Source organism: Pinus tabuliformis, chromosome 7 (genome assembly GCF_031772625.1).
Source record: "Pinus tabuliformis cultivar Carrire ecotype Pingquan chromosome 7, CPIR1, whole genome shotgun sequence".
NCBI classification, from domain to species: Eukaryota; Viridiplantae; Streptophyta; class Pinopsida; order Pinales; family Pinaceae; genus Pinus; species Pinus tabuliformis.
Genome location: NC_142293.1, coordinates 1,811,524,077 through 1,811,547,664, shown reverse-complemented (window position 1 = coordinate 1,811,547,664; position 23,588 = coordinate 1,811,524,077). Strand labels below are relative to the sequence as shown.

The following is a 23,588-nucleotide window of genomic DNA, read 5'->3' as shown; positions in this document are numbered from 1 at the left end:
GTCAAGATTGAGATGCAATTTGTGCAGTCTCAATGATCATCCCCTCTATGTGTCACCTGGAATTGCATAATGCACATTTACTAGGCCCTCCCTCCCAGCCTGTCACCTATCCCTGGCTAAATTCATGGATAATAATGCATCACCTTAGACTACAGAGTTTTTAGATTGATTTCGTCTCGTCATGAGTGAATGGAAGGAACAGGTACACTATCAAATCATGGCAACATGATGAAGAAGGAGGAGAAGGAGGAAGCATACCTGAAGACTCACTTGTAGCTGGATGGACAAATGAACCTACCAAGAGCAAGCAAAAGGAACAGATGTATAGAACCACCTCTCAAGACCAAAGATAATTGAAGACCCTGCATCAACAAGTTATGTGAAGGAGGAGAGAAGGAATATCCAAGAACACATCTATCGCTCAACAGCAACAACGACTTGACATTGCCACATCATCAAGCCAGTCCATGTCAGCAGTGTCATGTCAAGTCATGTCATGAGTTGTCATATGCCACATCACTATTGTGGGCCAGGTATATTGTAAATCAAATGTATTGTAAAGTTGAAGTCCAATGGACGCACATGAATATGAAGAATCATGTCAATTGAAAAGTCATCAGAAGTTGAACAATCATGAGGGTAGTTAAAGAGTCACAAGGGGTAAGCATCACCCCTTTGTTATATATACCCCCTCACTGTATGAGCACAAGACTTTTTACCTTGAATCCTCCCGCAAGGCATTAGAGAGTTTAGTTAGTTCTTTGAGGAGCAAGGAGTCGCTCCAATGTCCCACTACTGGGGCTAGTGATGTACAATGTAAATATGTGTCTTAGAAATTTTGCTTAATTACATAAGCCTTTTCAAGTCAGCACGTTTCCATGCATGGCTTATAAATTATTGTACGACTATTCTGTGAACATTTGTATTTCATGTTTGCTTTCACATGTACTAAGATAGTTGAACTATTTCATTTGTCTTAGTGTTTATCTTGTTGGGAATGTGATATAATGGTTGTCACTATTGTCTCATCATTGTGGACTATTCCATGGGATATTAGAGAGACCTTTCCTTGCTTGTCGATTATAACAACCGTCACATCCGCTGTGGACTACTCTGTTGGATGGTAGACGGATTTTCCCTTGTTCATTGGTTGTAACGACTGTGACATCTGCTGTGGACTATTTCGTTGGATGCTGGACATGTCTTTCTGGTTCATGTGTGTCTCTTCCTGGGTGGTACTATTACCTCTCACTTAGAGGCTCACTTCCCCCCCCCTTTTGCAATAAGAGAACCTAGACACAGTTGTGTTGCACACTCACCAGGCACACTCAACTTGCTTTTCGAAGATACCATTGCATCACTCTCTTGTGCTGACGGCTAGAGCCGAGGAAAATCTTAAAGTATTTAGCAACCATGCCATTATACTAGATGAGACTTGTACTCCAAATGGTGTGAGGTCTAATTGGGACTTCATATAGGGAAGATCCCCTGAATGTTGGTGGGTCCAGCACCGTCAAAAAACCTCTAGAGAAGGAATTCAAGATTTCTATACTTGGTAAATGGTTAAAACCACCTTAGAATCTTTTGGAAGGAAAAGATTCGAAAATATTTTTTAATTTTCCCAAAATTCTAAAACCATTACACTTGTAGAGTAGAGAAACCTACGATGATCAATGCAGGTGTTCAGTTATGCAACTTGCAACCATTATAGGTGGACAAGCATGCAGGGTGAGTTGAGGCTAAAAATAGTGTTTTTGAGCTAATTGACCAAAAAACTCAAAGTTTTTGGAGATGTAATGCTTAGGACTTTACAAAGGGATTATAACAAAATTGTCAAAGATGTTGATTGATCTGGTTTTGAGGCCTATTTAGCAAATGTGACAAAATTACCTGTAACACCAACATAAATCCTTCTTAACTCTAGATCTGCAAAGAGTCAAGAGGAATCAAATCTTTCAAGGTGTAAATGTTTCCTTATGTTTTGCACTCAAAAAGAGGTTTACATATTGAGAGATTTGATGCATGTAGATGCTTGATAGATATGGAGTTAAGATGGATCTATTAAAGAAATTAATAGAACTTGAGATGTCACATAGAGGAATTGGACCCAAAAGAAGAAGAATAACAACATTTAAGATGGATCTATTAAAAAAATTAATAGAAATTGAGATGTCGCATACAAGAATTGAACCAAAAAGAAAAAGTTAACAACATTTCCCCAAAGTCTCAACCACCCAAACTAAACTTAATTGAATATATATATATAGATATAGATATAAAATCCCTTTTAAATTTATTTGTTCGGGCATTATAAACTTAAAATATTAAAAAGCATGCACTTTGCACTTTAAAAAAATATTCTTTCTTCTAAGATGTGGTGAGTCCAAATATAACGAGCATAAGTATGTATATCATAACATAAAATGTGTATATCTCTATAAATTTTAGGAGTTGAATTCCTATGCATCGTTATTCCCTCAACAAAAAAAAAAATCCTATATAATAATTTAATGTTAACCTTAAAATAAATTATTATTATTATTATTATTATTATTATCCCTCTGCAAGTGGATATTGCAATGAATTTTTGGTCAAACCCATATTAATTTGGGTTTGACAAAAAATATTAACAAAAAATTCTATAGTATAACATTGCACATTGAAATATGTTATTTTTAAAAAATAATTTATTTTATTTATGTTATTCCCTAAAAAAAAAAAACAAAAACTCATATAATAATTTAATGTTAACCTTAAAATAAATTATTATTATTATTATTATTCCTCTGCAACCCAATGGATATTTCAATGAGTTTTGGGTCAAACCCATATTAGTTTGGGTTTGACGAAAAATATTAGCAAAAAATTCTATAGTATAACATTGCACATTAAAATATATGATTTTTTAAAAATAATTTAATTTATTTATGTTCAATTTAAACAATTGCGCATTGTTTTTATTAGTGTGCCCATTATCTCTATTAATTAACAAAAATATATAGATCACATCAAAGTGTAAAATAACATTTATAATGAATAATAACTATTCATCCTCACAATATTTAAATTCTATCTCAATTTCAATTAAAACGACTTTATTGACTTATAAATAATGTATATTTGACTGCCATAGCTTTCAGTACACTAGAAAATGCATACCGTTCAAGGTTACATATCCATTAACTTCATTTAGTTACAGTTTATAAATGGAGTGAACGGAATTTCGAAATTCTATGGATTTCATATTTACCAGCGAACCGAACCATTCTTATGCGAACTCGCGCTCGAATCCACCTAGAATCAATGGTTTTTCACTTTCACCCATTTACGTTATTGATATTTCGAATTTTTTTGAGGGTGAATTTTATAACTAGGGTAGGATAAGGTGTACGGTGAATTTTATAACTAGGGTAGGATAAGGTGTACCTTGATTGTGAGTTTTCTCGGTTAAAATTGATACTATTTAGGGTGAAAGTTAGAGTTTTATTTTTTCAATTTTTGTTTGTGAAATTTTATGTTTAGATTATTAATTAATGTTAAGATAATTTAATTTTTGAAAAACTATTATATTATATGGTATTTTAATTTACTAAAATATAAGATTTATCAAAAATATGATAATATAAATATCAATTTTATAGTGTTAATGAGTTTTAATTTAATGATATTAATTTATGTTTTTATTTAAAATAATAAATTGACCGTAAAAAGTATAATATAGTAATATGATATTTTTTGTTTTTATTATATTTTTAAAAACGAAGTGAATTTTATGAGAAAAAGTATAATTTATAGTATGAATTTATGTTCCAATTTAAAATTATAAATTAACATTAAAAATATTGTATTATTTATTTATATATATATATTTGATTTTTTTAAAATTATTTTTTTATGAATTTTTTTATCTTGAAAATGTAAGATGTATTGATGTTTATCATGAATTGATGTTTATTGGAATTTACCAACCATTTAATTTATATGGTTATGCTAGTTATAAAACAATTAGTTCATAATTATAGAGATACCATAAGTTCAAGTCACTTATCTTAAAAAGAATTCACATACAATGACAAATAAGATGTCAAAATTTCCCTATTCTCAATATTAGTACTTAAAAAAAAAAAATCACCTATATCAACAATTTAACAATGTGAAAATCTTTATAGATCAAAGTAACTTAATTAATTTTTTTTAACTATAAAATGTAAATTTCATTTAAAAGAAGTGATAAATGTGGTCATTAAACTCTCCCTTGGAGAGCTTGCAAGTCAAATATACCAACAACTTATCACATAGAAAAAGCATAAGCATCCTTAGTAGAAATGGGCACTGACCATTTTAGCCAAAAATGTCTCTTGTAATTGTTTTGGGTATGGGAGAACAAACCATACTCCCAACTCCTTAATTTATTAAAACAATATAAATTCATACCAAATCTTAATCCAATTACTTGTGTTTACTATAGATATATGACCATATATTTCTTCACTGAGCTAAAAAATATTAGTTATGAAATATAGTTAACTAACACAACTCCTAAACTGATCTTGCATAGAATTTAATGTAAGGTTAGTGTAACAAAAACTACATGTTCCTCATAGAGTTTTCTGCACAATTGCATACCCATGAACTATGGAGATGCATAGTCCTCTATTTTTAACCAATCAAGAGTGGACTTGTGTCCTCCATGATTTAATAGATTCTCCATTGTTTTGAATTTTTAAGGCAAATGTTTAGCCATGATTTGTGATTTGTTTAGTGAAATTCCTTTAAGCAATGTAGGCAAACCAAAATGGAATAATACACCAAATTCAATGGCCAAGGCTTCATATTATATAGGGAGACATAAATAAACTTTAACTTGGCTATTAGATGAGGGTTTTAATTTTTGGGATTATTTTTGTGTTCAATCTTTTTTTAAAAGAAAATAGAAATTTATTAATTAACGAATTGATAAAAAAATTAATCAAATTTGAAATCTTAACTACTAAATTGTTTGTTATTTAATTTACAAAGAAGTAATTATTAAATTTACTATTAAAATAATTCTAAGTTGCCTATATGATTTAATATTTTTGAACGTTAGAATAATAATTTATGTTTATGTATACTTATTTAAAATTAAATGAGCAATATTCATAAAGATTACAATTTTAGGAAAAATATATAATCAATCTTATAGAGAGCATTGTTGATGGAGTGTATAAAAAATTGTGTTTGTTATTGTATTATACAATGGTATATTTGATAGACTGTAGAAATATGAAAATTTTAAAAAACAATTAAAATAATAATTTAATTTTCTTGTAAATTATAAGCTTATTCAATCAAATTAATTCACGAAATATATATTTATTGTAAATTATATATAAATTTATTGAAAAATAAATATTGTTTATAATAAATTGGTCTTTAACCTTGAACAAACTCAATTTACTTATTATCTTACTTTAATTTAGCTATATTTAAATAATAGCAAATACTAACTACTATATAACACGTTATAATAAAAATATTTTAGTAATTTTAACATCTTTAATAAAGAAATATACACTTTGTTCGTTCGTTTAGCTGGAAGAGTGGTTTTGCTTAAACAATAAATAGTTCGTGGAGATTATTTTAAGGTCCAAAAGTGTAGGGGAGGGATTCCTAATGTTGTGCAGGGACCAGTAATTGATATAGTACTGGTCCCACCAAACTACCATAAATTGAGACTTTTGAAACCAATATTTAAACAAAAATAAATAACATTAAGTATAAATAGGTATTAATTTATGTCCAAAATTTCCCCATACATTGACTGGGCCCACAACTGTCCATAAATAGTATTTTACTAGTTAAAATTGCAAACCATATTGACCCAACTAGAAAACAGCTAAAACCATAAAGACTTCCAAAATGGCCTATTCCAGAAGTACAAAGCAGCAGTCACTTCAACCTCCACTCATCATAACTGTAGCTTTGCATCCCAAAGGAATATGCCTACCTGCACATAACAAAAGGGAATGTATGTCAGCCATAACTGCTGTGTTGTTCAACAACTAAACACCCTATGTTCAATAAATGACACCCAACCCAATAACATTTAAACCCACTTTGTGCAATAAATGACACCCAGACCCAATAACTGCAATAAATGACACCCAACTCACTCTATTTCTCATTAAAACAGATCAAAGCACATGGATCAACAAATAACCAATTCCCAACCATTAGATCACATCAAATTAAATCCAGACCACACATTCAAAATGAAGCCATTGCAATCCATGTGCATCCATGTCCACCAATTAAATTCAAGTGCCCAAAACTATAAAAGAAGTCCACCCATTGTTGAAGTTGCATCTTATGCTTTCAAACCATTCAACAAACTTGAAGACAACATCACAAAATAGTTGCCAATATATCTAGGTTAGTTATATGAATTACAACTCATTCTTCTTACAGTTCCGTTTTCATTTATCAGATTTCTTACAGCTCTGTTTTCATTGTTTTCATTTATTAGAGTTCTTACATGATCTGTCTGGCCATACTAAATATTCCAAGGGAGGTTTTTCTTGGTTTTCTTGAAGATAATAGGGACACAGTTCAAAAGAGTTCCATGCTATTGTAGCAAAAACAAATTCAAAATTTTATTTAATAACCATGCGGCAACAATGATAAGAACAAGAGCAAACAATCTTGATTATAATTTATCATAAACTAGAGACACATCAATAGGGCTCTTTAGTGCCTTCATTACATAGGTAAGCCTATGTTTTTGGTAGTCATTGCTTGATGCTGGATAGTGCACAGAAAAACTCTGTTCGGCTTTAACGTTCAAATTCTCTCTGATCCAAGAGTCACCCTTGGATATCATCATGAATTATTTTGGTGGCTGAAAGCATTTTAATTTAAATTGGCCACATTGAGATCAAGATCAGAACAATCGAACAGCAACGCATATGGAAATTTACAGAAACCAGAACAATCGAACAGCAACGCATATGGAAATTTACAAAAACCAAGATGACTCTAACGATTGCTTCCGAGTCAAAGTTCAATTCCACTAATCAGAAATTATCCCAATACAGTTTAGCATCAAAAGGGACTTCACTAATTTGAATGAGTATGGTATCAAAAATATTGTGGTATTGGCATGGACCATTATCTTTGTTGTGTTTTATAGTGAGATATGGGCTCAAAGGAATCATGCTTTGAGATGGTCAAAGGAGGAAAACAAAACATTGATAAACTACTTGACAGTTATCCTGGTTTTCATCACTTCTGAGATTTTGGCATTGCTTCTTTTTATTCTTCCTTGAGATTGTTGCTTGCAAATTTCCTCTTCAACTACTATTTCCAAATCAAACCTATGGTCTCTCCAATGAACGCAAAATTGAAGATTAAAAATATTCCATGCAAGTGGCATGTTTTACTTAATCAAAGTAACAAAATTTCTGTGGTGTGATCACGGGTCCTAGTTATTCATGTATTTCATAGACACCTTGATATGATATTCCATTCTCACATCCTTCATTTTTTGTGGGATTATTCTCCCATCTTGGTGAGATAAGGAATATTAGACATTTGAGGTTGTGAGTGCTATCCAAAACCTAGAGAAAATATTAAAATGTAAATCCATCAATGTGAAAACTAATTTTTGCAGGTGGACCTAGGAGGTGAATTTTGACTGCTTATTTTAGGAAAACGAAGCAAAATTTTGAAAATCCACGAGAAGTTGCAATACTGAGAAATTTTTGGCAATGCCAAACAGCAAAAAAAAAATGGAAATTGATATTTCAAACAACTATCATAGAACAGGTAGGCAGGCAATTGAGAGACTACGAAGTAATTTGCAATGAGAGACTACGAAGTAATGCAATTCGATTTCCTGTAACATAAGTAATGCAATTCGATTTCCTGTAACATACATGTTGATAATTTCCTGTAATAAAGGAAAAGTATTTTTGCAGAAGTAATAAAGCATAATTTACAAATATTCTAATGTCTAAATGCATGCAATAATTTTATAGGTTGTTGCATCTATGGCAAAAGGAAGTTACTCTGCTCGTACAAGGAGAAGTGGCAGGAGAGTGACAAGGGGTGCGCAGCTGCAATGCACATCGTCTGATGATGACAGGCCAGCTGATGTCAATGCCAACAATGCACCAGGGAACATTGTTGAGGATGACCATGTGACAGCAGCTGATGTTAACACACCATCAGCCACAGAACCACCATCAACAACAGTCCAAGGGGCAAGCTCAACTAAAAAGATCAGTGCTATAAGAGGATGGACAAAAGAACAATTGTTAGTTGCAATTGACAACATAGAGTTTAATGGATACTCAGTTCGGGCATCTGCAAAAAAACATGGTATTCCTCCCTCATCAATACATTATTGGATAAATGGACTGACTCATACAAAACGTAGAGGGCCTCTTACAGTTATGACTGAGGAGGAGGAGGCCGAGGTGGTTGAGTGGTGTAAAGAGATGGCCCAACTGGGACATGGGCTAGAGTTGATACAACTCAAATCAACAGTTGCTCAAATCTGTCAAGGGAGGCCAAACCCATTCAAAGATGGGTTTCCTGGTAAATCATGGTGGTTTGGGTTTAAAAAAAGGCATCCAGAAGTTGTATTGCGTACTGCTGAGGGCCTTGACAGAGACAGAGCATTAAATTTGTGCCCTGCAGTTGTGCAAAAGTTTTATGACACACTTTCTAGTGCTTACGATAAACATTCTTATGGAGTAGACCATATATGGAACTATGATGAAACAGGTTTACACGCAGGGAGGAATTGTGGCATGCAGGGAATTGCCAAGAGATGGAGTCGAAATGTGCCAAAGATTTTGCCCAAGAGTAGGGAGTGGATAACTATTTTATGTTGTGTCAATGCAATTGGTACTTCAATCCCAGGATTTTATCTATTCAAAGGTAAAAATCAACTGAAAAACTATATACAGAACTGTGAACCAAGTGCATGCATGGCTGCACATCCCCATGCATGGATGACTAAAGAACTATTTCTAAGTTGGCTTTTTCACTTTTCTGCATTGGTACCAGGTGGCGTCTCGCCTAATAACAGACACCTTTTGATATTAGATGGCCATGGGAGCCACATGGTTGTACAAACAATTGAGGAAGCAAACAATTTAGGCATCGACCTGTTGACATTGTCAGCTCATACCACTCACAGACTGCAACCCCTTGATGTTAGTGTGTTTGGCCCTTTCAAGAACTATTTCAGGTCGAAGCGCGCTGCATGGATGGCAAAGAATCCAGGGGTTGAGATGAAAAGGTTTGAGCTAACAGAGCTTGCAAGTAAAGCTTTTAAAAGGGCTTTGACACCATCAAATATCAAGGCTGGCTTTAGGAGGACAGGAATCTGGCCACTGAACTATGATGCTCTTATGCATGATACTGGTTGTAGCCAAGCGTTTCATGTGGATGGTCAGGAAGAAGGGAATGCCCAAACAGGTGTTGAAGTGCAAGAGGTAGATGACCAAGATGATGTTGTTGCAGCTGGTAATATGATTTCCCTGTCTCAAGGACACTTATATGCTGAAGATGATGAAACTGTATGTGAAACACAATATAACAATGAATAAATACGTAGTAACATGGAGATCGTTCCACCAACTCAAGAACATGAAATTCTTGTTGCTGATATTGTTAATGATATTGTTGAACATGCAGTTGACAATGACCAATTGACATTGCCAAGACAAGTAACCCCACCTTCATGGCTAGCAGAAGCAATGATCAATATGAATGCACATAGTGTCTCAGCAACCAATGAAGAAAGCATGAACATGCCCTCACAACCAACAGAATTGAACAGTGAAATTGTTCATTTTTTTGTGGACAATAGATCAATGGAAGAAGATGAAGGACATAATGATGCATCAAATGAAGATAATGATATAGTTCAATCAGTTCCAACAGATACTGAAAGGGAAGTACCAAGCAATGACATGCAGGTGGGAGGGGTGGAGAAGACACTTGCACGGTTCCTAAAGCTACCAGGAGAGAGAGTATCAATGAAAAAAAGCAAGGTGCACCGGGTAGTCTTCGTCTGGGCCGAAGCTCACAGTTACTCACCTCAAAGGACTATATAAACCTGTTAGTTGAGTCTGAAAAAAGAAATTTGAAATGCAAGAATTAAAACAGAAAAAGAAGGATCTAGTCAAGGAGAAGAAGGCAGCAAGGATTGTTGCAGCACAACGTTGAGCAGATGAAAGGATTGAAAGAGATAAAGCAAGGCAAGTTAAGGACCAACAAAAGAAAATGGCAAGACAGGAAAAGGAAAAACGAAAGGCACAACAAATGCTTGAAAAGGAACAAGGGATGATCAATGATACAAGAATAGCTGATGAAACCAGGATTATTTCAAACTCATTAGACTCCATTGCAGATAATACACCATTATTCCAAGATCTCATAAACATTCAAGTGCCCCACTATCAAACTGAGGGTTTACCCACTTGCCTTGTTCCTACTAGAGTTGGTGTCAATTCTCTGTATGCTCATTACACACCTCCACTTAATGCAGGGGTCAGTAGTGCAAATGTGAGGTATGGGTACTCAGTACCTCCATGGTTGGAAGCTGCAAATTGGAATCAATCATATGGCAGCAATCAACCATTTCCTAATCAGCCCTTGACTGGTAGGCCAACCTACCTAGCTCAAGAAGGTAACTCGGGGAGTTTTGGCACTCAAGATTCTCAGGGCCATAAAGAATAGGGGTGTCATATGTTTTTGGTTCTAACCACATTATGATGTGGATTTTGGATGGATTGTATCTTTTTCTTGGCACAGAAACATTTTGGCTTACAACACTAGATTGTATCTTTTTCTTGTCACAAAAACATTTTGGCTTACAACACTAGATTGTAGCTTTTTCTTGTCACAAAAACATTTTGGCTTACAACACTAGATTGTATTTTTTTCTTGTCACAGAAACATTTTGGCTTACAACCTAGTAGTGATTTCTTGTGGCAACCTAACTGTGTGTTGAAAAGAAATTTTCAATGGAATATGTCTTTTTGTAAAATATTAATTTGAATCAGAGCAGGAATAGAGCACTGGAAAATAAGTTGTTGGTCAATTTTGGCAGCGTTGCATATGCAGTATTCACTCCAAAAAAGAAATTGCTTTGATGTTGATCTGAATCAGAGTTGATTCATGATTCACTCACAATTCCTGTTAGATGGAGTCATGGACACAACCTTATGAAATGCAACACATAACAGGCCATAACAATAAAATAGCAGATTCAATACACCATTCCCATATACTTCTAAAGATATACAGCACTAGAAAAGAGAAAACTTTACTCAAAATAACGAATAATGTACCAATAACATTTATGACCGTTTTCCAAGTAAAATCTTATAAAGGTGGTCAATGAGGCCTTGACAATGACCAACTATATCTGCAACATTCCTTCAAAAAAAGAAAATTGCTTTGATGTTGATTTGAGTTAGAGTTGATTCATGACTCAACAAGCATAACTCGCAACTGCTGTTACATGGACACAACCTTATTAAATGTAACACATAACAAGCCATTAGAAAGATAGTTCCAACATCTCATTCTTACAATAAAATAACAGATTCGACACTCCATTCTCATATACTTCTGAAGGTCCATAGCACTAGAATAGAGAAAACTTAACTAAAAATAACAGATAATGTACTAATAACAATTGAGTGTTTTCTAAGTAAAATTTTATAAAGTTGGTCAATGAGGTCAGCAAAAAAGGACTATGGATATCCTTCATTCGCAAGAAAACACAACCGCAACCATTCATGGGTGGGGCAAATGAAATTCCACCCATCTGTAGTGTAGTGTAGAATTTTGGAAAAGATTTATGTAATCCTTTACTAAGGCTTTGCAGTGCACTTAGCAGAAATGGATTGGGTGAGTTCGAGGTATGAAATCCTTTACTTGGGCAATTTCCATCTAATTGTGGTTCAAATTCATACTTTTAGAAGGGTTCTATCTTACTGAATCTAAATACTGTTGCCATTACAGCTCTGTGTGATTGGAAATCTTTGCCCTGAAACTGTAGAAGAGGCCAAAGCTATGGTTCCATCCCTTAAGGTAAGCCTAAAGTTACCTGTTCTTTATGATGGAAAGGATGTTTATTATTTCTAAATTGTGAATCCTATTAACTCATGAAATTTGATTAACATAACTACGCTATTGCATTTTTATTGGTGTAACTATGTTTTGTGATTTGCATAGTCACTTCATTTATTTTGGCTTTTATATCTTTGAAGGCATAGAATGTATGTTATACCAATACGTAGTGCCTTAGCAGTTCTAATGCCACTGGTCATTGTTCTGAAATGACTTTTTTTTTTATATGTTACAGACAAAGGGACGTGCATGTAATGATGAAAGAACTGAGAAAATGCTTAATGATCTTGCAATGATTAGGAAATTTGAATATGATATTCTAATTGATCTACTCTACTACATGGTGCATATACGGCTTGTGGAAATATTGAATGTGCTCTTGGTGAAAAATGCTTGAATGAAGCATTGTTCAGAAATTTTTAATTTTTGTGTTTGTCCTCTCTAAGGTGAAACAACATTCTGTGATACCTGTTGCAATTAGATATATAAATATGGTACATATCAAGATCTAGTTCACACACTAAAGCTTCCCATTACTAAGATGCATAGCTCACGGCCTATGTTTCTTTGTCCGTATATCTTTGACAGTTTTATAAAGCATTTGTGACTAGTGTTATGGCTTTAAGTAGTTTAGTTACAGCACAAATTTGGTGGAAGCTTTTCTTGTTAATAAAATCTTTAGCCTCCGGACAAAATGTGATTATTTGTGATCAAAGAGTCTTTTCATTGTATCGTCAAAGTTTTTATGCATCGTGTATCTCTATATGTAAGGATTTTGCATTTAAAAACCCACAATTTCTCTCAAATGAGAGCTACTTTTAGTGTGCAACTTTGCTTTCTACTTCTATAGCTAACTATGTCTATAGATAGTGAATTGTTTCTTTTTATATTATAATTTTCTATCTTGAAAACTACCCCTTTCTTGAATACAAACCTTACAAAAAAAACATGGAAGGATCCGACTTGGCTATGGTCATTCTACTCAAAGAAGCTGAGATTCAGAATGACCTGATAGTTGTTTAGAAGTTGGTAAATGTACATTGTAAACTAGTTGTGGCATAGTAGCATACATTAAAAGCCCCAAAAAAGGTCTTTTAGCCAGGATGACATGTTGTCTTAAAGGCCCCAATAAAATAAATAAATTTTGAAAACATAAAATAAATATTGGTATTTCTACTTTAATTTTCCCATCTCGTCCCATTTAAGACAACTATGAGACAATATCCATCATAAGCTTCTTTCTCACAGAACTAAGCAGTAATTTCCAGCTTCTAATGAATCATAAATTTTGAAAACATAATCATGTCTATCAGCATAACATACATGCAAGGCTTAACATACAGTGGCGCACCCTACATTTCCTTTCTCAGATAACAGAATAAGGTAAAATAATGTCTCTAAACACGTGCAATAAGAACTTGGTTTCACTGGTTTCTACGCAACAAATAAGAACTTTTAAGAAGGCAACCAATTGCCCTTATCTCACAATGTACAACCCAAAAAGAACAGTAAGGAAATGGTTAATAAACCAGTGCACTTTATCCCTGCAAACAAAACCCTAAAACCCTAACCTGCAAAACCCTAAACCCTCAAAACAAAACCCCTAACCTACAAAACCCAAAACCTGTCTGCAAATTTAACAAAAATTCCAATAAACAAGGTGAGGTGTTGAAAAACACATCAGAAATGGTTGGTACCCTCAAAACAAAACCCCTAACCTACAAAACCCAAAACCTGTCTGCAAATTTAACAAAAATTCCACAAAACCCAAAACATGTCTGCAAATTTAACAAAAATTCCAATAAACAAGGTGAGGTGTTGAAAAACACAAGGTGAGGTGTTGAAAAACACATCAGAAATGGATGGTGGGATTAAAATCCTACCGGATAAAAGCCATGTCCAAGTCCAGAGCTCACCACACCTTCGGCAGACCTTCTCTAGCGCTCGCCACACCTGCCACACCTACAACAAGTGGGAAATTAGCAAACGGAGAAAAAAAAAAACAAAAAAAACCACACAAAAACCACCAAAACCTGCCATTACCAGTAAATGCCACCTTCGACCTCGAACTGGCTAAAATTGGTACTGGCTCCTCCCCAAACAACAAATAGTGCGAAATAAACAACCACCCAAGAAACCCTAAACCACCGGCGGTCCAGACTGAACAACAATAGCAGGCAAAAAACCACAAGAACAAAAGAAACCATGTTCCAACCATGGATTTGTGCAAGAAAACAATGGCGGACATCAGCTCAACCATGGCGGACGAAGCGCACAGGTAATGGAGCCGTCCCGCGCCATCGTCGGCGGAGGGCTTCGAACAAACACCGGACCCGAACAGAAAACCCACAGGCAAACCACACATCGCGGCAAATAGGCGGAAACGAGCGGGCGGAAGGTCGGAAAATGCTGTTTTATTGTCTGACACGCTACACAACATGTGGCAGCGCACGATGGACGCGTGTCGTACAACTTTATGCGGTGTCCACGTGCTCGTAGGCCAGGTGGAGGGGAGGGCGCACAGGTAATGGCGTCCCTCCCCTATACACTTTTGATAATTTTAGATCTTTGAAGTACAATCAACAGCATTCAGAGTTACAAGTGCTTATTATAACTTACCGTTTAGCGCTCTCTGCGCTGAATTCACTCAAAATTGAGTATAGATAATTCGTATTTTTCAAAAATTACTTTGGTGGTGGCTGGCCTGCACTTAGGATATCAGTTTGGGAAAGGAAGGACGTGAGAGGGTTGAGATGTACCTTCCATTCAGCATTGGAGATTTAAAAAAATAGTAATGTTATTTTTATTTTTTTAAATAAATATAAATAATAATATTATTTTTTAACATAAGTAATATTTTATATTTAAATAATTGGAATTAAATGAAAATTATCTTTTTACTTTGGCAATTTAACATAATTTTGATCCTAAAAAATTCCAAAACTTGAACCATACAACTTGTTATATGAAACTCTTTTGAAAACAAAACATCTTGAACCACACAACAATCTTATGAAATTTCTTTGAAAACAAAATCTAAAAAACATAGCACTGGGAATTTTTTTGAAAACAAAAAACAAATTAAATATAGTTTAATATTGGCCATTTAAGCCACTTAAATTGAAATAAAAAGCCTTAGGTGTAGGTTAGGGAATGAAGTTGGTAGTGAGGTCATGGCAGGAGAAGCTTCAACGAAACCCATCAGAAGCTTTGATGAAACCCCTGATAAGCTTCAGCGAAACATACCGTGAGCAGCTTTCGACGAAACCCCTTAGCATTTCTGACTTAGGACGGGCCTTAAATAGAGGTTGCAGCACTCGAAAATTTTCATCGAATGGATAGTATTCTGATATTGCTATATTTTATTAGCAGCCTTAGCTTTAGTTATTAGTTGTTATTTATCACCTCAGGTTGAGGCTGCACAGTCCGGGGCAGATCTAGGTTGTGCAGAGGCGAGGGTGGTAGTGGTGGTTTATCTGATCCATTATTTGGTTAAATAAACGGTCAACTACAGGCTGTGGTCAGAAATCGGTCAGTGGAAGTCCAGATATTGGTTTTTTGTGAGCAGTGTTTGTTTGTGAATTCTTTGATTTTGGTTGCTGTTTATCTGGTCTATCCTAAACAAGGATTTGAAGATCAGAAATCGGTCGGCGAAACTCCGGATATTAGATTTTTGTGGTTTTCATTTGCTATGTTATCTAATCTTTGATTTTGGTTGTTGTTTATCCGGTCTATCCTTAAAAAAGGATTTGCATTTTCACACTAACCAACAGCGACAGGCTATCTTCCTGGCCCAGAAAACCATATGAAAACCATATGAAGGATATGAGATTTTGTGTTCCACATTAACACTTTATTCTCTTTTTCTCTTTGATTTGTAGTGTATTTTTTAAGTCGCATTACTAATTCTGGTTTTTGGAGTTTTGGTGTTTTGAATTGTTTTGCAAGTAGTCTCACTTGTGTTGAAATCCCTGGAGGTGTCACCCATAGACTGGTAGTGTAGGAGGATACAATCAATATGAAAGCAAATCCCATCACCAACTCCGGCCTTCCGGTAGTGTAGGAGGATACAATCAATATGAAAGCAAATCCCATCACCAACTCTGGCCTTTGGAGGATTGGCTTTTGGAATCGATTTGCAAGTAGTCCCACCTGTGTTCAAATCTTTGGAAGTAGTCCCACCTGTGTTCAAATCTCTGGAGGCGTCTCCCCATTTTGGTGTGTTTTGGTGTTTGGAGTTGATTTGAAAGTAGTGTGTGATGTTTAAAATCAATTTGCAAGTAATCCCAACGGTGTTCAAATTTCTAAAAGTGTCAACCTCCCTATTCTTTACCCTAGCAACTCCATCGTTGTCACTTTGAAACCCTTGAGATATCCAACAGCCCACTCAGAGATTTCCCTCACACCAAATCGATGCCCAACGTCTGCCCAACCTGTGTATCCAAAACTCGTGACTCAATCCTACCTGTTGAGGATGAGTGCCCTCGGCACGGTTTCATTTCTCCATCTGCTCACATTTCTGTGTTGATTTCCCCATTTGATCCCGCTTCATTTCCCTGTATTTCCTTTTTATCCTTTCCCTTATTCAACGCCCCCTTTCTTTGCAAACTTATGACATCGGAGTTCAATTTGGATGCAGGGCAATCGTAGAAATAGAAGAGGGTGCTAATAATCAATGACTTCCCATTGCTATGCTCCACGACCAAAACCGCGGCTACCGGCCCAACATAGTTGCCATCATGCACGCTTTCGAAGGGCGGACCGCAGCAACCCCGCTAACATAATTGCCATCTTGCACGATTTGGAAGGGCCCGGTCTTCTCTCTATCCCTTCTTGGACTTCTTTTCTGAACTTGTTTCTAAGTGGCTATCCTTGGCTTCATGACCCTTTCAATCTGTTTTCATATCCATTGGCGTACTCATTCGCATTCCTATTCTCTCTTAGGAATGTCTTTTCTCTCTGACCCTTCTTTTCTGAACTTGTTTCTAAGTGGCTAACCTGGGCTTCGTCAACTTTTCAATCTGTTTTCATATCCATTGGCGTACTCATTCCTATTCCTATTCTCTCTTGAGAATGTCTTTTCTCTCTGATCCTTTTTTTCTGAACTTGTTTCTAAGTGGCTATCCTTGGCTTCATGAACCTTTCAATCTGTTTTCATATCCATGGGCGTCCTCATTCCTATACCTATTCCTATACAACTATCAAACCCTCTCTTATGCCACGATATTTTTTTTAGACAACTAACCCTCTTGTGCCAAAATATTCTTTACCCAACTAACTCCACTCTGTTCAATTTAAACCCTTTGATAGATCTCACTTTCCATTCCACTCTTGTCAGTTTGAACCCCTTGATATATCCCACCCTCCATTCGGAGATCTCTCTACACACCAATTTGATACCCAGCCTCTGTGTCTCCAAAACCCTCTTCTGAAATCAGCTATTGATTCCATCCCACCTGTTGAGGGTGAACGCTGTCATGGTTTCAATTCTCATCTACTCATGTTTCTCATTCGCCTTGACCGGTTGTCCATTCCCTTCCCAATAACGGGGTTATTGCATTTCCTCGAGCGCGTTGTTTTCTTACTCTCTACCTCCAGCATTTTGTCCAGTAATATACCGTGTCGCTAAACTTACGAAAGTTAACCCTATTTGTCCCGTAATATAGTCTTTCCCTAAACTCAAAAGAAAGTTAGACTTTCTTTCTTTGTCTACTATTTTATCCAAATTTTGGAAGAACCTGGTTATTATCTAAATTTTTTACTATTTTCAGGTTGCATGCGGACTCATTTCTATTATTTAAGGAAGACCACCTCTTTAGAATTAGAATTACGAGGTTGGTGATGCTTTAATGGGCATGTTTTAATTCCAATAAGATGTTAGTGGATCTCTATTAACTTATTTGTTTTTACTCCAGCTAAAAGTTACTAGATCTTGAGGTCCAAGGAAAATGAGCTCTTAAGCAAGTAGAAGAATTGCAAGACTTCATCACTTATTGATCCATTATCTCTCTTTTTTATTTTTAAATTTTGAAGTTCTTTTTTGTTATCCTAAATAGTTTTTAACTTTCTTTTCTCTTTCTTCTTCCTTTTCTTGTATATATCTTTTCCTTCCTTTTAAATCACTTTGCAACATCCCACACTACACACTTGTTTTTTTCAATCTTTCATTTCATTTAATCACTCATCATACTAAATGATACTCATTTTTTGTTTTTTAAATTTAATTCCATTTTACTCTTCTTTTTATAGTTTTCAGATTTCTAACTTTCATTTTCTTTTTTCTTCACTTCATAAATGCATTTCTTTCGTCTCTTTCATTTCTTTTAAATTGTTTTACATATTTTTTAAAATTTTGGCTTCTTATCACAGTATGTCATTCATTTTTTATATTTTTCTTTGGTGTTGTCTATGGACAACACAAATTAAGCTGACTGCAGTTTTCATTCAGTAATTTTTTTCAAAAAATCAGACTAATGGAGTGTGTAAATCATTTTTCTGATAGTGGAAATGAATTCAGTACCATCAAGAACCTCTGGGCCCCCCAAAATCTTAATGTTTGACAACTGTAATCCAAATTTTCAAAAATTTCTGCCAAATTTTATCATAATCTTACAAAAATTTATAAGTTTTTTGAACTATGCTCTTTTTTTTTTTAACCTTCATAATTTTCATCTTCAAATTTTCATTTTATGTAATTGATTAAAAAATAACTATATTTAACCATATATTATTTCAAAAAACAAACAAATGAAAAGCTACTTAGGTTTATCTATCACCTTGTCAAAGAAGACAGAAAATTCCCAAAATAGATTCCTTAACCCATACAATCTTTCTCCCAAAAGCTGTCCGTAATTTATTCATTATAAAACCATAAACCATGCTTTTAAAGAAATTGCGCAAATTTGATTTATTAAATATCATTTTTTGGGATTCAATTGCTTTAAGTAAGGCATTCATCTACCACCATTTTCATGAGAGGTAGTTATAAAGTAACTAATTTCTTATGATTTTTGAATAGTCCATTTAACACTCATTGCATCACCCGATACAATGAGTGCTAAATAAAATATTCAAAAATCATGAAAAATTAGTCAATTACTACTACTTCTAATGAAAATGATTTAAATAGTTGAATTCCAAAAAACTATATCTAATTTGATTTATGTCACATAGTTATCCTTTCGAAACAAAGATTACATGAGTAGTGGTCTGCTCCTTGATAACAATGTTATCCCGACTCTCTTCCTCCCCTTGGAAATTTTAAAACTTTTTGCTGCACATGAAATCGAGATGAAGATAACCCGACTCTCTTCCTCCCCTTGGAAATATTAAAATTTTTTGCTGCACACGAAATCGAGATAAAGAATGCGACACTTTTTACTTACTCTAAGGAAAGTCAATAGAAAAGGAAAAGGAAGGATCACTTTGAATGCTCATGTTTATATTTTTTTTTTATGCTTCCTCTTTATCAACTCCTTTCTTTTCGAATTCGAACTCGTGACGTCTGAATTTAATTTCGATACAGGGCAATCGCAAAAATGGATGAGAATGCTTATGACCAGGGACTTCCCATTGCTGTGCTCGGCGCCAACAATCAGAACGTCCCGTTGGATGGGGATGCTCAGAACCAGCGACTTCCCATATCCATTTTTAACCGCACCGACAATCACAACGTCCCAGAAGACCGCCTAGACATTTCTATTGTCAACAGGTTGAATTTGGAACGAGCAATTTCACAGTTAGAATCGGAGTACACCAACCATACTAAGTACATCATCAAGTTGTTATATCTATACGTCGCCATTCAGGCAGCGGTACTCACCACCGCGTTTTATGTGCCGCAGAAAACGGAGGGTTGTGAGATTTGGAGGTGGTGTCCGCTCATTCTGTCCAGCCTTGCCTCTATAGTAATGACTGCGCTTTATATTCAATATGTCGTCCAGCAGTTGGGCCTACTGAAGAATGGGAGACAACTCCAAGAAGAACACGATCTTCTAGTCGAGATGTTTGCTCGAAACTGGAGGATCCGCCTCTTCTCCACCTACGGAAGTAGGACTGTATTTCATGAGGCAACAAACTGCTGGTGGATTGCACGAAGAATTGCTTTTCTCCTTATGCTTATCGCATTCACAGTCTTCCTCACGCTCTCCTGCACCCATTTGCTTTGCTAACAATCCAATGTTTCAGGAGGAATAAAGATGCAGGTGGCGTAGAAAAAGGTTTGTAGAAGCCTGCAGCGTACAAATTTGAGAATTCCTACCTATGTAGGGATTTTTGTATTTTCAATATTTCAATCCAATGTGTATTGTTGATGCGGGTTAAATTTAGAGAATCAGTTAATTTAATTTAGGAAAAGTTGAATTTAGGGTATGTGTGTATGTTAGAGTTATTTTGAGCGAATTATAAATACCTGATTCTTGTAATAATCAAATTTCATGTGATAAATAAAAAACAGCTACCAGAGCTACAGCTCCTATGATTTGTATGTTAATTATTGGGTACCATTTGCTTTTTTAACAGTGACATGTTTTAGGGAGAGTAAAGATGCAGGTAGCCTACAAAAAGTGTAGTAGTTGCCATGCTCTTCCTTACCATTATGATTTTTAACGGTTTGGTGTTTCAGGAAGTATAAAGATGGAGGCGGCCTACAAAAAGTGTTGTAGGTGTCGTGCACACTGTTGTTTTCCTTTTGTTCTACCTTGCCTTTTTATTATAAGTATAGTGGTGAATTTGGAATGTAATTGTAAAATAAGATGAATATATGTATAGTGGTAAGTTTGGAATGAAATTGTAAAATAAGATGAATGCATTCATAGCGGTTTAATAATAAAAAAAATAATATAAAGATCAGTATAAGAAAAGACATTCTTCAATCCCAAAGTACCCTATAAATCTCAAAACACACTATGAAACTATCATATAAACCTCAGAACACTCTACGAGTATTGGTTGCTTGAAGCTTTCAAAGTATGTGATACTTAAAAAATAATGTAGAGATCAGTATAAGAAAAGTACATTCTTCAATCCAAAACTACCATATAAATCTCAAAACTCTCTAGGAAACTACCATAAAAATCTCTGAACACTATGAGTATTGGTTGCTTCTACCTTATAAATCTCAAAACTCTCTAGGAAACTACCATAAAAATCTCAGAACATTATGAGTATTGGTTGCTTGAAGCTTTCAAAGTACGTGATACCTGAAAGATATCTTTCGGGCTTGAATCAAATAATTTTGTGTTTAACTTATTAATTAATATTTATAAGACATTTTTTATTTTAAAATTATTGAGTTTAGAGGTTCATTTTACAACTTATTATGATGTGTAATTTTATCTGTCTGTCTTTAGATATATAATAAGATAGTATAAGATGGTATCATAAGCTATACTTTTGTGTGGTATGTTAATCAAAACAGAAACATGAATATGTGAACATTCTCAGAATTTATGAATGAAAGCATTTTTTTTTCTTCTGAGAAAAGCATAGCCGATGCCGGGATAACAGGGGCCTTAAAGAAAGCTAACGAAACGGCAAGTACTTGAAACCCCACATCTTAGAAAACTTGCTAGGCGCTTCTCCAGTAACCCCGAACAAGAAAATGAGCAGAATGTAACCTTGGGAACCCTGAATCAGAAATGAGCAGATGGTCATACCAATAACAAAATATGGGAGGGTGGAGAAGATCCGTTTTCACAACCCAATCACAATAAATGACAAAATGGGGCTCACCACAAAAACTAAAGACTACACGGACCTGAGTTGAAACCCATTACAGGAAATAATTTAAAATATCTGAGATAGTAATAAGTCAGACGAAAGAGAATCACATACAGGGAAACGACCTCCAACACCAAAATAACCCGCGAAAACACTTCGCCTCTTGGAGCACCAACTCATCACCATACAAATAGCCGATGAATCCAATAATCGGGGAGATTGGAAACCCAATAACAGATAGTAGATTACCGAAATGGCCAACATGCCATCAAACCCAACTCCTACGCCTCCACAAGCCTTACCTGCAAACGTTCAGCTTGATCAATTGGCAGGAAAACCATGAGCACAAAGATCAGAATAACCAACCTAAGAATCTGCTACCAACTCTCACAACTCCTCCTGAAGGTATCGAACAGCCACAAAGATCAGAATACTCCCGCTTGAAGGAGGAAATAGCCGAGGAATCCTCTCGCTTCTTCCCCTCCTGCTAGGAAACAGCCGTAACACCGGTGACCTCCATCTAGGAAATAGCCTTGACAGGAGAAGGTACTTTATCTCCTCCTTCTGGGAAATTAAATATGAGGTGGAGGTACTTTAAAGTTAATGTACAGACACAACACTCTTTCCTCATCATTGCTTGCGTTATTTAAATCTGCTTTCTTTTTAGCATTCCCTTTAGCTGTACAAATCATAAAAACCAAAGCAATCGGCGGATGATTGACTCTGTCTTTCTCAACGAAAAACGCGGCAAAGCAATTGGCGTATGATTGACTGTCTTTCTCAACGAAAAACGCGGTGAGGCATATTTACCAGTTTATTTAGCCATTAATAAGTGGGGTAGTATATGTTCGAAGTCTTGCTAGATTGATTTTTTGCGTTGAAAATCTCGAAAATTCTAGTAATATTTTGAGAAATTTTGGCAGGGATTTTTGTAAATCGAAATTAAAGTTGTTAAACTTCAAGATTTTGGGTGCTCTAAAGGTTTTTGATGGTGCTAAATCCATTGCCATTTTCAAAAATATGATTTAAACACGGCTTCTACAAGATTTGTAGAAATTCCGGCCAAAAGTGGCTGTCTCACCGATTCCTGACTTGTCCAATATACGTGCTTCATTTTTATGGTGGGCATATGCTGCTTCATGCATTTATGGCTGAATAAACAGGTAAATATTGGCTGTGGAAACCCGACCTATATATATAGGGCGTTGTCTTTTGTGAGACTTTTTGAAAACTTTTCTCGTGGGTTTTTCTAGTCTAATTTTTTCAAAATATTGAAATCACAAGTTTGATGGGTAACCCTGCACCATAGAAGTACCCTAAGGGTTTTTCAAGCTGCTGAATCCATATACAAGGTCAAAAACCCAGTTTAAATAACACAAATCAAGATTTCACCTCAAATTTTTCCACCCAATTCCACACTTCAAAAAAATCACACTAAAAACAACTCCAAAACAATCTTAACAGCATGACATAACCCCAATTCCCTTCATCATAATTGAACCACCATAAGTATCACGCTAAGTTACACATTGACCAAAAATTTTATAATCAAAATTGTTATTTTTATTTAATAATTTTTTTTAATAAACTTAATTAAAATATTATTTTTAATTTGATTTTTGCTCCCATTTAAATTAAAACAGATACTAAACTTCCTTAGCTTCCTTCCCATCCGATGAAAACCAAATCGACCAATAAAACTCAATATTCCTTACCATTAGAATAATTAAAAC

The 23,588-nt window shown here is 35.0% G+C and overlaps 1 protein-coding gene across 1 annotated transcript; it reads left to right on the top strand.

The window, feature by feature from the left end:
- Positions 1-15,485: 15,485 nt before the first annotated feature.
- Positions 15,486-20,495, top strand: LOC149255623 (uncharacterized). The gene is made up of 2 exons (XM_089457259.1): positions 15,486-15,666; positions 19,661-20,495. The coding sequence occupies exon 2, from the start codon at positions 19,674-19,676 to the stop codon at positions 20,304-20,306; it is 633 nt and encodes a 210-aa protein (XP_089313385.1). The 5' UTR covers positions 15,486-15,666; positions 19,661-19,673; the 3' UTR covers positions 20,307-20,495.
- Positions 20,496-23,588: the final 3,093 nt, after the last annotated feature.